General features: G+C 38.2%; 1 protein-coding gene across 2 annotated transcripts; it reads right to left on the reverse strand.

The window, feature by feature from the left end:
- Window positions 1-1,591: 1,591 nt before the first annotated feature.
- Window positions 1,592-13,798, reverse strand: lama3 (laminin, alpha 3). Of its 2 annotated transcripts, none has more exons than XM_042415679.1 (29): window positions 13,708-13,798; window positions 12,314-12,504; window positions 12,087-12,203; window positions 11,856-12,007; window positions 10,832-10,970; window positions 10,631-10,730; window positions 10,419-10,535; window positions 10,171-10,341; window positions 9,893-10,044; window positions 9,060-9,266; window positions 8,736-8,887; window positions 8,433-8,595; window positions 7,551-7,678; window positions 7,303-7,465; window positions 7,015-7,125; window positions 6,784-6,920; window positions 6,580-6,697; window positions 6,293-6,421; window positions 6,065-6,207; window positions 5,793-5,912; window positions 5,532-5,664; window positions 5,314-5,432; window positions 4,029-4,209; window positions 3,723-3,872; window positions 3,467-3,626; window positions 3,220-3,347; window positions 3,008-3,101; window positions 2,810-2,914; window positions 1,592-2,697 (listed from the first exon to the last, which is right to left on the reverse strand). In XM_042415679.1, exons 1-29 carry the CDS (start codon window positions 13,772-13,774, stop codon window positions 2,552-2,554), a joined length of 3,993 nt encoding a protein of 1,330 aa, XP_042271613.1. In that variant the 5' UTR covers window positions 13,775-13,798; the 3' UTR covers window positions 1,592-2,551. The 2 variants fall into 2 exon arrangements, with proteins under 2 accessions (XP_042271613.1, XP_042271611.1); XM_042415677.1 differs by lacking the exon at window positions 13,708-13,798 and adding an exon at window positions 12,718-13,070.
- Window positions 13,799-16,003: the final 2,205 nt, after the last annotated feature.

A 16,003-nucleotide genomic window follows, 5' to 3' on the forward strand; every position in this document is an offset into this window, starting at 1 on the left:
ACTCTAATATGTGCAAGAACACATTCCAGGTCGATTACTTTGTCATGTTTACGCCATATTTCTACAGTTGACTTTACAATTGTCACATTGAAAGAGGATTGTTGCTGTGATAAATTTCCAGAGTTGTAAAATCTAATATTATAAACCGCTGTGCAGTGGTTTGGTGTCTCATATACCTTCAAACTCAAGGATCCATAACTCAAACCAGCCTTCTTGGATCATATTTCACCTGGTCACAGGTATATTATCTGTGTGCCATCACAGATGATGTGCAGCTTTATGATGAGGTGCTGATATGACTCTAAGGGAGATGACAGACATTTGTGCAATCTATGCAGGCTTACTGTCAAGTGACACGTAAACCCAACATTGTTGCCACACCAGAGATAAGAGCTTCCTCTGCTACCACATACAGAGAGAAAAACGCTGGCAGTAGAGTAGGACCGACTGAACACATTTCATCAGGTTAAGCACTCCATCTCTTGGTCAGAAGTAGAGCAGCAGATTGAATATTATTCCTATTAAAAGAGTTGTAACTGTGAGCATGTCATGCTCTAATGCTGTTGTAAGGCTGGTACGATGAGGTAGGTGTGTGCATGCATGCAGTATGTATCTGTGTATGTTAAGCAGTGGGATGAAAACTGTCTATTTAATATTGTGCTAAAAAATAAATTGTTGTTTATAGTAATAGTTATTTGTCACATGATGCTAATAAATACCTTCATGCCTCAGCATGTTGTTTTAAAGTTATTTTTTGGACATCTTAAATCCAAACCCATCAAACAGATTTTATGTCATGTTACCGAAATTTTTATGACAATTAAATACATTTTTATTTTGTGTGCAGTAATTTAAAGGATATACAGAATCTGTGCATCATAAGACCCATTACAATTAATGAAACAATAACTGGCCTCCATTTTGATTCTATTTTGGGGACATCTAGAAGTCACCGATTATATGACCCATCATCCTTAGCCTATAATCTGTGATAAACTGTGTTTTTTAATTTGATGATGGAGCAATTGAAAAGTAATTTTGTTCTTCCACAATTTAAATTGATTATGATAATTGTATTGGTTGATTAAGAAGAAACTACAGGCTCCCATGTCTCTAAAAGACAAGAGCCTTGTTGTTTGGTATTAACAAAGGTGGAAGTAAAAATAAACCAGGTGTATTTTTACTGCAGTTCATTCTGCTCTGCATGGTTTGGTCAGTGAAAAGAGCAGGAGATACACAGGAGTATGAAGAAATGATAGATGTAAGAAGGCCTTGAATAATTCAGTCTCGGCTGCTGAGGTCCCATAATTGAAGAGATGTTACCAGGCAGCTTTCCTGTGTGAACATGTCATACAGACACATGTAATATGTCAGTGTGTACAGTATGTTTAACTGGATTACCTAAGTAACTTAATTATATTGTTGATCACAGAATACTTAAAAATGACTTTGTGACAATTTTCATGCTGTCCTTTGCAAAAAATATTGCAGAATAAAACACATCATGTAAGATCAAATAATATTCAAATGTAAGACTGATAATATTAAAATGTATTTATTTTAAAATTACATTTTAAAAAGTTATCAGATAATTGCCAAATAGAAATTCTGCCACAGGCACAAACATGTTTATGGTAACATCTAACGTTATATATGCATTTTTAACACAAAAGGTCAATCAAAAGCTTTATTACTCTGTGTTTTTCATGTAATTTAGGTCTGGACAGTGTTAGAAAAGCGCTTTAGAGATGTTAGTTACTGCTTGAATCCTAATGTCCCCAGTATTTCCCCTAAATTCCCCAAGTGTGTAAAACATTTTTCAACATTTTAACAACATATATTGCTAATGTCTATGTTTTATGGCTGCATCATTGCATCACATGGAAATTTGGGCGTCTTGTACAGAATTTTATGCACATTTCTCTGTAATTGACCATTCGCTAAACCCCTCCCCCAAAAAGAAATTGTCCAATCATAGTTCAGCCTCCGTAACTAGGCATGGCAGGCTTGTCAAGCTGTGAATTTCTCCACATGCTGAAGAGATGTCCATGGGGCTTTAATAATAGCGATATTCTGTATTTTATGAGTTTGGATGGCGGTTTTTAACCGTCTCCAAAATACAAGAGTAAAAGTATAAAGAATGGATAACACTGTGTGATCAAGTCTGGCAGCATTTCATGCAAGATTGTTTTGTGGGGTTACAGGTTAAGTTTAAAAAGCCCTGTTCACAACTAGTACATCCACTGTGTAGTATTTCATCACTGATGCTAATATATCAAAGTGTAGGCTAAAATTAGCATTACTTAGAATGTTGAGTGATAAATCTACCATTGTTATCACAGTAAACTACATGTATGTGCCATACGAGAATGAAAAGCTAGACAGGGCTTAGTGAACATCAATTCATTCTGACATTTTTTGGTATCTTTAGAAACTTGAAGAATTTCAAACTAACAAACGTTCAGTGATTTTCAACAAGGCTTGCCTGCACTGTATGACTTTGTAATGATGCCAAAGGGACCCTGTGGAGCCACTCATTCATTACATGTCCTCAGTCTACGGGGCATTTATTGATGCTCACAAGGCCAACCACCCTGGATCCTGTCTCAAATGCAACAGGCTTATCATCAACCTTCACATTTCGCAAGCAGCCAACAAATGGTGAGGACACAGGGCTTCCATTTTGCTTTGCTATCCCTGAAACAAACAAGGAAAAGCAGAGAGCAGAAAAAGAAGACTCACATTAGGGTTGTTTCATAAATGCTGATATTTTTTTGAAAGATATTCTTTGAAGTGTTTGATGCTTTACCTCCAATGTAAAGTGAACCCTTGGTTGAGTGCAACTTAGAGGGGCCATCTCTCTGGTCAGACACGGAGTCCACCGTTAGTTTGATAACTTCATGTTTTTTTGACACTGAGGGATGAGGGACAACAGCGCTGGAATTTAAGATTCAGAGGTACACACCACTCATGTATGATTAAGTTTGTATAATGTCAGCATGCATACCTGAAACCATGTGAAATTTTCCATCACAGAGGTTTTGAGGAGGAGTCACTTCAACACTAACAGCTCTATTACCATCATTCACTTCGACACCCACCTGGTAAAAGATTGAAGAGTCACAAAGCATGTTGTCGTGGTCATTTCATGCTGTTTTTCTTTTGAATCACTGCCTGATCAGCTGGCATCATGCATAACATCTAAGAGTGAAAGGTTACCTTGTTCTCCATTAAGAACACATTAAGGCTAGCCTTGTGACTTTGAACGTGGAAAAGAAGACCTGTCAGGCGTTGAGGACGCAGCTCGAAGGCCAACACAAAGTCAGAGCCAGCAGTAAAGTAATTATCTAGAAGAGGAAATATGCGTCATTAGATTTGGGGTCAGTGCTTGTTGTAACTTGAATTGATATATTGACAACAGGGAAATAAAACAATACACCAGGAGCCATGCAATATAACATCAAACCTAAGATGATGTGACCGCCGCCAAAGTATGTCCCCATCACATTGTGCTCATCGAGGCAGGGTAAAGCTTTGTGGCTTGCCTTAGGTTTCACAATAGCTTCCTCATTTATTTTGAAATTCCGTATACAGCCAATAATACTGTCCGTGGGAATGTCATATATCTGAGTGAAAACGAGGAGAAGAGAAAATGGTCAATTTAAACGATGTGACATAGATGTTAAATAAAAAGTCATACAATGATGAGGTTTGATACAGACGTGTGAGATTTTCCTTAGCGGATCACCTCCCAGATACACAGGGTTGTGCAGATCTAAAGCTGATCCCTCATTGTTGGGCAAAACACCATCAGTCACACGGATTCCATCAACCAGCAGATGAAAATTACTGCTCTCCACACTGAACTCAATCTGCACACACACAAGCAAACTGTCAACACAAGTCTTCCGCCTAAAGACTTTAGCCAAACAGATTTTAGGTCGTTATCACTGTGATCTTCAGAAGACTGAAACAATACAATTGCACGTGTTGTGGGCACAGAAATGTGGCGGCAAATGATAAATTACTTTGTGCCATTTCCCGTCGTTGCTCTTCTGTTTGTGGAAGATGATTCTCTCTTGCCCGAGGAACATCTTGACCTTGCCATTAGCCATGTATAGAGCCAGCAGGGGGATGACTCCTCTCCCTGACAAGTGGAGGATCAGCCCTTTGGACGACTTGGTCTTGACTTCTAGAGAGAAGTGAGGCCTGAGACACACAAGAGTACAACAGTGAGTTTTCTCTTTTACTATTTATGAATGAATGAATAGATGGGTGGATGGATGGATGGATGGATGGATGGATGACTTACTTACAAAAGAATGAAGGGAGGTTTTTATAAGACTAGGAGGCAACACACCACTTGCTTAGTCTCTCATGTGGTGCAGGGAATCAAAATCCTCAAAGATTCAATTCCAAAGAAGAAAAAAGTCAATTCCTGCATGTCCAGACATGTCTTGAGAAAAGTCCTTGTGTCCAAAACATTGACACTTTTTTAAAATAAATCAATGCAGAGGTGATGTGTGTGTGCGGGAATTGATTTTTTTCTTCTTTGGAATAGGTTTTTATAGGACACAATAGCGAAGGGGCAAACCAAAGCAAAAAGTATAAATAAGGCAGTTTAATAGTAAGAAATTACAACAGTTGGCTTCGTTGGTTAGTTTGGCGTGTTAGGCATTTTGGTTGACTTAGCTTGGCTCGTTAGCTGGGCCATATTAGTTAGTTTTCTTAGCTATGTCTTTCTGGGTGTTGGCCCAACACAAGTTAAGAATACAAAGAGGGTCCCAATCTGATGACCCTGTAGACTTGTCTGCACTCCTACTTTTACACTCCTCATTTTTGTGGGGAAAAGTTTTTGATACCAGAGAAGGCAATTAGTGGCTATTTGGAAGACTGGTGGGACTAGATAAGCAGGGATGATGGCTGGAAAACTGAGCGGGTCATGGCATTCGGCTGAAACTGCCAGTCAAGCTATTTGGGCTAGCCATTGTAGGTCAGCCAAGGCAGATACAATGTATAGATATGAGGCCTCGTCAAGCCTCCAAGGATCTTCTCTTTGCTTAAGGTGACTCAAAGGCATTTTAATACATAAGTTTTGGGTTATACATCAGAGGGCTCTGTGGATTTATGATAGCACTGCCTGATACCCACCGCAAGGCCTAATGATAGGTCAAAACAATACTTAACATTAGTATGGGCTTCTATAGGAATTCTCACTCAACTTCTGGCATATTTCACTGTGCTTACTAATAAATGTTCCCTTTCCTCAGGAGAGAGTATGGTATTTTAGTGTTTATACATAACTACCATTACCTGTAATTAAGATCCTCTTGTGGAACGGTGTAATTGAGCCAGCTGTTTGCCTCAGAGAGCTGGTATCCACCACGGTGTGGTTGCTGGGGTCTACACTGGGTGCCTGCTGGGTCCTGAGTCTGACACACAGCAGAGATATTACCTGTGTTACTATTTAATTATAAAAGCAATAGGTGAATTATTGTGATGCTGTAGAAATAATGGCTTGTTGTGCTTACATGTTTGTGTTTGGATAGCATAGGTGCTGGTGAATGTCCAGTTTGTGGTGGAGAATCGAGACTGCACAGGCCAAGGATCTCATTTCCCATTTGGGACAAGCTTAGATCAGCAGGTATAATTCCCTGCTGAGACCTGTGTCAGATTAGAGATTTTTACAAAACATAAATTAATGTTATTGTAGGATAAAAGGACAAATATCGTCAATATTAGAACAGCTGTGCCATTAAAAAGATGTAAACAGATTTCGAATGAGTCCAAACCTTGAATAAAGGTTAGCGATGCAGCCTTCAAATGTTTTTCCGTTCAAGTTTTGATCCATCAGTCTGATATGGGGAGATTGTTCCTGAGTCACATTTACATTATCAATGCTGAGCTCCAACCTGAGAAATCATGACAGGTTTAGTAGTGTGTTGTATGTTTGGAAGAAAATATTGCACATTATGGGAGTGTGAGCCTTGTTACAACAACAATTACCAGCACATTGTAATCAAGTAAAAGGTCCAAATATCAACAATAGGAGGACACATCTTACCCTGTTGGCCTCGTCGCTGCAGACAAGTAGTGCCAGCTCCCATCATTGTACCTTTTATCTGACTTCAAGGTATGATTATCACTACTAAATACTACATAGCCATCAGACAGGGACAGCTGAAAGTTGTTGACAGAGGTGGAGCCCTGTGGAAAATCAGAGAATAATAATAGAATCATCTTTAGCTTTTGATTCTCTTTCAAAGCTGGATCTGACACATGCTGGGTTTACCTGAGACCTGCTCCTGAGAATAGCACCATGTCTGTCTTTGCTCCTGAAGCCCAGAGAGATCGGCTGTTTGTTCCGGACAAACAGAGAATCAACAGACAGAGCTGAATATAATGTAGCTGCACGAACACCCTACAGGAGCCAGAAACACACTAGTATTAAATACCTACATCTAAACGCTATTCTCTCAATAACTTGCTTTAAACATTTTCCTAATGAATGTGACAGATGTCTTGAGGCAGTGAGAGCAGCCATGCATCTTGGTGATCTTTTTTTTTTTGGTAGTTTACCAGTAATGTGTGTGGACATCTATCACTGACACCAATCGTCCTGTTGTACTTAATGGTATCCCCATTTAATCTCACTCGATCCACACATCCTCTCAGTGGTGGAGCTGTGATGTTATGTCTGAAATCCAAAAGCATAAATAGAACATTCAAAGACTAATCTGATGAGTCAAAGCTGTGAATGCTGCATGTATCTGTTGTGTTTACCTCTGTCTGAGCTGTGCTGGTAGACCCCCAATGTAAAAACTACTATAGTTTGATCGAATGTGCTCTGTGTGGATATTTTGCTCATGTTGATATTGCACAGTAAATTTGTCTGCAATATAAATTACAAAATATTTGTCCTGAGAAAGGAAACATACTTTCAGTTAAACGGACCAACAGCTTGCACTGCTACATGTTCCTTATGGAAAATTAACTAATTTTAGATCATCTTACAAATAGAGACACTTTTTCAGCACTCTGAGCTCTGAGCTCTTGACCTGCTTGTTGTCCTTGAAGTTTCAGGAAGCCTTGCTCCACAAACACATAGAAAAAAGACTCCTGTAACTGATAAAACACAGTATCAGTCATGTACAGTATCAGTCAGTACCAAAGACACACACAGTGTAGCTCTCTTTTGTTTTTGCTGATAATATTTTTTTTAATCTATTTGTAAATGAATCAGTTGTAATCACTAAGTCTTTGACTGATGCTTCTGCAGATTTGTTTAACTCAAAAACATACTTCATTTTCGATGTAGAATAACAAGGCGTTGGTTTCTCGGCTGTTTGTGTGGAATTTCAACAGTATATTCTTGTTTGTGTTTGGCATCTTTATGATCGTCTTCATGCACGCCATGCGGTAACCAGTTCCCTCATAATAATCAGTCACCTCTAACCGGGGAATCCTAAACAGATAAAGAATTATTTGACCATTGCTAGTCATTGTAATAACAGTACTCTGTCAACATTGACAACTTTTTGAATGCTTACGTCACAGCACACTGTGTTGTATTCACATTGATGGCACGCTTGTAGTTGAACAGGCAAACAGGATTGTCATTGATGTAGGAGAGTTTCATGGCTCCCCTGTACTTGGGGTAACGCAGCTCCGCCGGAGGCTAAATGAGGGACAGAATAGACCAGAGATGAGTTCTTCTACCATAGTACAATGATTTCTCAAAGTTCTTGTTCTTTTCTGATTGTTAAAACTACAGTACTAGAGTACTTCCGTATGGAAGCCCATTAATACCATAAAAAGAACATGAAAAGCTAGGCATGATAAATAATAAAAATCAAAACTATGATTTACTAAGTCAAAATAATGAGCTAATGAATTCTGAATTGACTCAAAATTATGTAATCAAGTAAAAAGAGAAGTTAAGTCAAGATTACAAGAAGCTGAGTCAGAATTATCACATAGAAAATTAGAATTTTAACATAATACACATAATTACAATACATAATTATTATATACTAAATTTTGAGATACTAAGGCAAAACTGTGCCATCCCAACTCAAATTAGTGACTTACTGAGTCCACATTTTGACTTACTATCTCACCATTTAGTAACACCAATCTCAAGTCAAAAATGATTATTTTTTTATTTGTCATCATGTCTAACCTTTCATACTTTTTTTTCTTTTCTTAGTGTACGTGGGCTTCCACAGTAATGACATTGTCTTTCAAGGAGAGGGGGGCTTGTTTACAAGTTTAGTGTTTGCACAAAAACAAGCAATTCCCACAAGTTATCAATACAGATTGATAAAGTCTTGGTTTCCTTGATGCCCCTTTAAACCACTTTTCTCTGTTTCAACCAGTGTGGAAATTGAAAATATGCAGGCATAATGAAATAATAGCCAGTGACTAGTTACAGTAAAGTCTTCAGGGTAGCCGCCAACGTAGAAAACTAAGTTGTTTGGATCCAGGTCAAGAATGCCAGTCATCGTGTTTGGAAGGTTACGTTTCAGAGGGAGGCTGACACGCTTCTGTGATGTGAAGTTCCGCGTAATGTTAACCTCAGCATCTTGGTAAACTCTGCAGGAATTGTTGACACACAGAGATAATTAACACTTAACAGAGGAGGAAATGGTAAGTGAGGTACTTTCTCCAGAGAGACTTTCAGGTAGAAAATCCATGTTCATTGTTTAAACTTCAACATCATGTGTATGAAGTACCTGTAAAACATAACCCTGTCAAAGTCGAAGGATTTCACATTGGTAGTTGTTGTTATTTGACTGGTTTCCACCTCATGGACAACTCCACCCAACTTGTAGACACAAATCAGCACATTGCGTCTGATAGCCATCCCAATGTAGTCTCCAGAAGCCTAAAAATGAGAGAGAAGCATGACAGATAATAAATGATAAAATGATAAATATTTAAAAAGATTCTGTCACTCAAAATAACTTCCTGCTGATAGTGCTTGACAGGTATGTATGCCAGCTGTATTTCTCTACTTAAAAGACAGATCTTTCATGATTTTGGTAGGAGTCACTCACATTCTTGTTGCCCAGGTAGAAAACAAAGAAGTTGGCATCTTTGTGTTTGCCCTGGCGTCGCTTTCGCCTGCGGTTAGCCTTGGAATGATTGTTTTGATGAAGATTGAGAAGCAGATCAACAGCTGTAAAAGCTTTTATGTCTTCAGGTTTTCTTGGAGGATGAAGCTCAATGTGACCCTTTCCATTGAAAGTGGTTGCTAAGGGGAGCTGTGCGAAGATCAGTCAGGGTCGAAGTATATTTGTAAAGATGGATTTGAAAAAAAAAAAACTATTAAAAATGCTATACTGGGTGGCAGCAGAAACAAGATGTGAACACAATACTACTAGTTGATTAAGGTGAATTGTTATCAAACATTTGGGTAATCATTAGCATTAGCAGTCATTAGCTCTCAGTGTGTTATTTGGGTCACCAGGTGAATGTAAGTACAATATTCACTCTCCTTTTAGCTCTGTTTTTGGTCTCCACCAGCTCCTGGGGGGAAAATGTCTGGCCCTTTAGTAGCTAAATGCATCACCAGCTAGATGCTAAAGTTGTCTGTCTGCTGTTTGTTGCAGAGCAGGTAACATACAGTGGATTATCAGAGATTTTTTTCACTAAAAACAGATGCCTGCTCCTATGAGAGCAGAACCAAAACAGTAAAAGTGCAGGATGAATAATCAAAACAATGAGCTAAAGGATGATAAAAGGCTCCACAGAGCTAAGGGGAACTGCAATAAGGTGATAAGTCTCCACGGGTTTGTCACCACCAGCAACATATACAAGTAGTCATTTGATAATTTTTGATTTAATCAAAGCTGGCAGGCAAGAAACAAATTAAAATGAAATACTTTACCCTATTAACAAAAGTTCTTGTCTCCTCTATCAAATCCTTAATTTGTCTGATGGTTTCTGTCATGTTGGCACCAGGAGACAATTCCCTACTGAAAGCCTCAACTTGTGTGATGTTGTCACTCAACACGGAGAAGGATGCGTTTAAGCTCTCCACTGAAACAAAAGCAGAAAATGAACAAATTAAATGATAAAATTGTTCTTTTCAATGAATCAGTAGAAATAATAGAAGATGGTGTTTTATTTTATGACGATGGGTGTTTTTCACCTTAAAATACTTACATGCCAGGTCTGAATCATTTAATATGTCATCTACATTCAAACTGACATTGTGGAAAGTTATTCTCTCCAGTTCCTGGCTGATATTCTTCAGTCTTTCTGTTACATTACTGACAGTGTAGTTAGAAGCAGAGGCAGCTGTTTTTGCAGATTCTATAAGGACTTCGGAGTCATCTGAAATCAAACGAACAATATTATCTACTGTGATGCAGGTAAAGTGCGTAATCTGAAATGTCAAGTTAACCACCAACTTCTTTTGATCTTTTTGAGGTCATCACTGATTGTTGAGATGTCCATTCTCAGTGATTCTCCCTTTTCCTTTTGCTTATTCACACGGACTTTGTGGGCATTCACTGTATGTGAAAGCACTGTTTCAAAGACAAAAAGTGGAAAATCTTAATTTTTGAGCATTCAAACTTAATATAATGTATCTAAATTGTTACAAATGATGCTTTTTACACACTTTCAAGGTCAGTCTGAGTCTCGTTGGCTTCTGTTTGTAAATGGGACGAATTATCTTTGAGTCCTTCTGCCCTGTTGACCAGACCTCCCCCTTTCACATCCTAAATTATAGTAACAGAATCATATTAATATTTTGATAAACATTACTGTTACTAAACATTATGTTTTTTTCATCCAGCATTACTTTTAGTATCTGAGTTACCTTTAAGGCTTGCTCCGAAGCCTCGCTGGACTGATTTGCTGCCATCTCTGCCTTTTCCAAGGCATTTATGATGCCATTGTAAGCACCTGTACCCAGGACACTGTGCAGGTCAGTACTGTTGGTGGCATTATGAAGCACTCTGTAATAACACAGCATGGTGTATTAATGTCAACATATAGTCTGTGTCTATCCACTTTTTAAATTTCTTCTACTTCACATCATTGTCGGAAGAAGTATTCAGATCTTTTCCTGTTGTACTCTGTTTGATATACCAACATATTAATGTAAAAACAAGTATTACAAGTAAAAGTCCTGCGTTCAAAATCCAACTTAAGTAAAAATACTAATCAGCGAAATGTACTGAAAGTATGAAGTCTCCCCTGTAACTGATGTATTGTTATATATGACATTGTTAGTGTTAATACTGATGAATCAATACATAAGTAGCATTTCACTGTTGCAGCTGGTTGAGCTACTTTATATAAAGTTAGGTATTTTAGTCCAGTGGTTCCCAACCTACGGGCTGGGCCCCCTCAAAGACCACAAGGTAAATCTGTGCGGTCATAATACTACTTCATAAATTTGTATTCTTTTTTTGGACCTTTCTCTAATATTTGCTTTCATTTATTGTTGTAATTGATACATTTACCTCTTTGTTGCTTGAACTGTTATTTAAATGAAACAATCTGAGAAGTCCAGAGGGTAAATGTCCTCTGGTTGGAACTATGCACAAAACAACTCAGATATCTGCTCAAATAGACACTATTTTCTGTTTTCCTTTAACCTTTCTTCTTAAAAGTTGTGAATCACTAGTTTAATCATGAACTATGAATTTTATTTCATCATCATCATGTTTTATGTAAACTCTTAATCTGAGAAGTAACCAGTAACTATAGCTATCAAATAAATGTAACAGAGTAAAAAATGCAATATTTCTTTCTTAAATGTAGTGGAGTAGAAGTAGAAAGTAGCACAAAATAGAAATACTCAAGTAAAGCACAGTACATGAGGAAATGTTACTCACTGTTGAAATTCTGTTGCCAGTCTGTTGAGCTCCTCTGCATGCTCCTCAACCTTGGTTATGTCCACCTTTGCCATAATTCGTTGGATGTGGTTTAACTTGTTAAAGAGCTTCAGCTTGGCACCATCTAGCTGAGCTGCATGATTTTCAAATTCCTGCAATTTACATACATTAAACTCAATTTCCACAGTCCAAAACTTGGAGGAATCATTGTGGAAAAAGATGCATGCTTACTAATTTAATTTCCTCGAGCATTAAGAGGATGTCGGTTATATTCTTTAGCAGGTCTCTCGTCATTTCAGTCACAGGAAGGAGCGTGCTATTTTCTTTTTCCACCTGAGCTTGAAGATGCTGGCAAATAATTAATATTGAGAGGTGAAACCATCAGTAAGACACTACAAGTGTTCTTTTGTATATCAGAAATGTATGATACCACCAGTGACAGTTGCGTTTGACATTACCTGCAGATGTTGAAGGGTAGTACCACTCTTCAGGTTAAGGTCCTGTGTCCTGTGGACTGCATCCTCTGCGTGTGACATCCGCTCAGCCAGATCCCTCAGAGAGGAGTCTGAAGCCATCAGAGAGGCTGCAGTCTGATTCAGTGCTGCCTCGTTGGTTGCCATATGAATGGTCATGATTATTAAGTCCAGTACTGAGGAGAACACACAGATTCAGGATTTCACATGTTGAGACAATTTACTCTGTTACACTAATGTTTATATTAGTGTTGTATATGGTATTTATTGGATATCAGCCAATCAGTGCCATCTATCTCTGATATGATCAAGGTTCCTGAACCTTGGCTGTAGCCAGCTGCTGGTTAGCTTAGCTTAGCATAAAGAATGGAAACAAGGAAACAACTAACCTGGCTCTGTCCAAAAGTGATGAAATCCTCCTACCAGCACCTATAAAGCTCAATAATAAATACAATATATCTTGTTCGCTTACTGTAATCTCTGCTGGCTATTTGGCAAGTCACAATGAGACGAGACATACGGAAGTCACTGCTCCCAGCCAAGATAAAATCAGGCAGATAAACCTGCCGTAACACTGCAACATGTCGTTTTTACAGTTTTTTTGTTCAGGTTAGACAAGTCTGATATAACTTATATAACATGTTAGTTATTAGGCGTTTAAGGTGGTTCAAGATTCAAGAAGTTTATTATTGTGTGCACAGTAAACACGAGCAGTTACACCATACAATGAAATTCCTACTCTGCTGGTCCACTCCTCACGAAAAAAAGAGTTAAATTAAACTAATTTAAAAAAAAAACAGGTGCTGGTAGAGTCTTCTAACTTTGAGCCAGCCTAACTGTTTCCTTCTTTTTCCAGTCTTGATGCTAAGCTAAGCTAACCGTCTCCTGGCTGTAACTACATAATTAGTACACAGACACAGGACACTCTGCAAGAAAGCAACCAAGCATATTTGACAAAAGTTGAACTATTCCCTTAAAAAAATTTTCCCATGAATTTGTTAAAGAAAAACTTATGACAACTTGTCACTTTTAAAATGTGTATTGATAAAAGCTTTCAGAAACTCGTCCAAAGAAAATAAGGGGGGTTTGTTTTCTCCCATCTATATTTTGATAATGATTATTAAAAATGAAATGTGGATGAAATTTAGTGCATAGATAGCTCCTGGTTTGGGAGTTCAAAATCAAAGAGATTTTTTGTTTTTATTTTACTGCCTTCGTGAGACGGTACAAAATTGGTTGCTTCCAAATTAGCTGTAAAACAGTGTTACATTTGTGTGTTTTTTCTTCAATACAAGAATTTCCGATTATTTTATATGTATTCGGAACATAATATCTTTGCCAGAGAGCAACCAATAAATAATTATGTAAAAATCTCTCACATTTGTGTGCCTCCTCTTGCTCGCTGCCAGCTTTGTCTCTCTGAGCAGCGCAGCCTCTCTCTCTCATTTCCCTTACGATGCGTTGAGCCTTCTCCATCACTTTGTCATTTTCAGACACGGAATCTCCAGGTTTCACCGTAGTTGGCTTCTTTATCAAATCTGACAAAACACAATAACAGGAACACCGGTGCTGAGGCTCACTTTGACATAACCAAAGTGACTTTCCTGAACAAGTTTCACAAGGTCTTGGACACGAGAGGCAGAAAAGATCTACTGGCCAAAAATGTTAGCTGTTTTTTTATTAATTCTGTTCATGTGAGATTGATATTTCACACAGCTTTCCATAAAATTTGAAGAAAATCTCAAAGCCAACCTGCAGAACAGTGGTGTTACATCACGCCGATGTAAACGCATGTATTCCTGTTTAACTGATATACCTTGTATTGTTGTAAGAAGAGCTTCCACTTCAGAGAGAAGATCCTCTGCTTTCAGGTTTCTTGCATTCACACTCTGCACAACAATCTCCAGATCTGATGAAGTTTTAAGTGTCTAGAAAGTTGATCATAATTTTGAAAACATTGTCAAGGCTTGTCATGTGTGTCCAAATCAGTCTCTGTAAATAAAACTCAGCAGCAGGGCTTAGATGACATCGTGAGCTATGAGTTTTACGGTTTGTCACTTTCTGACATACATTATCATAGCATTTTATAAAAATGCCACCTGCAGTATTCAAATAATAATTTCTACTCACAAATCTGTTTATCAACAATTGCAATTATCCTCCTAAACTCCTGATATAGTTTCAGGTTGATTAACTGAGGAAAATTTTCTCCAGGTACCTCGTTAATCAGTTGACTCAAGTCAACTCCGACAGCATTCACATCTGCTTCCAGCTGTTCAAGCTTTGGATCCAGATGTTTCACAGCAGTGCTGTATGTCCCAACCAAAATCTGCAAAACAGCAGAAATTGAGAAGTTCTCTGAGCATAGAGAAATGATATATTACAGACATAACAGGTTTTGCGATCATTTTTTTAGACAAATAGCTTTTAAACATTTCTTCAAGTTTAGTTCATTGTGGCAAGTAACAGAAAATGTGACAACTTGGTGGCACTGATACATTCATGAACTGTACCTTGGTTTTAGAGATGTTTGCCTCCAGATTATTTAGCTTCAATAGTGAATCAGAGCCACGATTAATGTTCTGCAGCTGCCTCTTCAGCCGAGCCAGGACATCGTTCATCCTCTCCAAGTCGGCCAGTAAAGCATGAGTGCAGCTGTCACATTCTGTCAGTAAATACAAGAAGAAGATTAAATACAAGATCTAGTTAGTTCTCAGTGTGAACCACAGGTTACTCTTCATGTGACATATTAATGTAAGAATAATTTTCAACAGAAACTCACCATAGCTGTGATCACCACAGCTACTGTCGCCAGATGTGATGCACTCTGTTTAAGGGAAAGGATATTAAATACTAGTGACGTTAAGGACCAGTGTGTAGCATTTAGTGGCATCTAGTGGTGAGGTTGCAAATTGCAACCAACTGAATACACCACCATCTCCCCCTCCCCTTCCACACATGTACGAGAAACTACAGTGGCGGTTATGCCGATAACGCAAAAGGCCCTCTCTAGAGCCAGTGTTTGGTTTGTCCATTCTGGGCTACTATAGAAAATGGTAGTGCAGCATGCAAGGCTACATGGAACAGGACCCTATAAAGGACTCATTCTAAAATAACAAAAACACAACGATTTTCATTTTCAAGGGATCATACACTAATTAAAACATACTTAAGAATATTATATTCCATTTCTGCCAAGTCTGTTCCACCAGATGCCACTAAATTCTACACACTGCACCTTTAAGGAAACTGACTGATAAAGACATTCAGTATGTTAGGAAAACAGATTTGATATGTTTTTATATTTACCTGAACCTTTATTTCCCTGTATGTGTGTGAAAATTAATATTTACCTCCGGTCAGAGAATCACAAATGTTCAAGGTGCCATCCCAGCAGTTGCAGGGCTTGCAGTTGCCTCCATACACCAGTGGATTGCCGTAGTAACCAGATGCACATCTGAAATAGAGAGGAAGGTTTTTACACTTTTAACGACAGACCTACATACTAATATAATTCATGAGCCTTGCATTGAGCACTGGACAGTAGGGATTTGGTGCACTGATGACACTGTTAGGTGTCACTTCTTGAATAGTAAACAGACCTCTCACATCTGGTTCCGCTATAATTTGGTTTGCACAAACATTCAATCGCTCCTGAGCCGATGTCCATACAGG

Source organism: Thunnus maccoyii, chromosome 7 (genome assembly GCF_910596095.1).
Source record: "Thunnus maccoyii chromosome 7, fThuMac1.1, whole genome shotgun sequence".
Lineage (NCBI taxonomy): Eukaryota > Metazoa > Chordata > Actinopteri > Scombriformes > Scombridae > Thunnus > Thunnus maccoyii.

Coding starts and splice junctions, on each gene's coding strand:
- lama3 (XM_042415679.1), bottom strand. CDS start 13,774: ATGAGAGAGAGAGGCTGCGCTGCTCAGAGAGACAAAGCTGGCAGCGAG. Junction 8,888..9,059: donor TCTACCTGGGCAACAAGAAT/GTGAGTGACTCC, acceptor TCTCATTTTTAG/GCTTCTGGAGACTACATTGG. Junction 5,433..5,531: donor TGCTATCCAAACACAAACAT/GTAAGCACAACA, acceptor GCTGTGTGTCAG/ACTCAGGACCCAGCAGGCAC.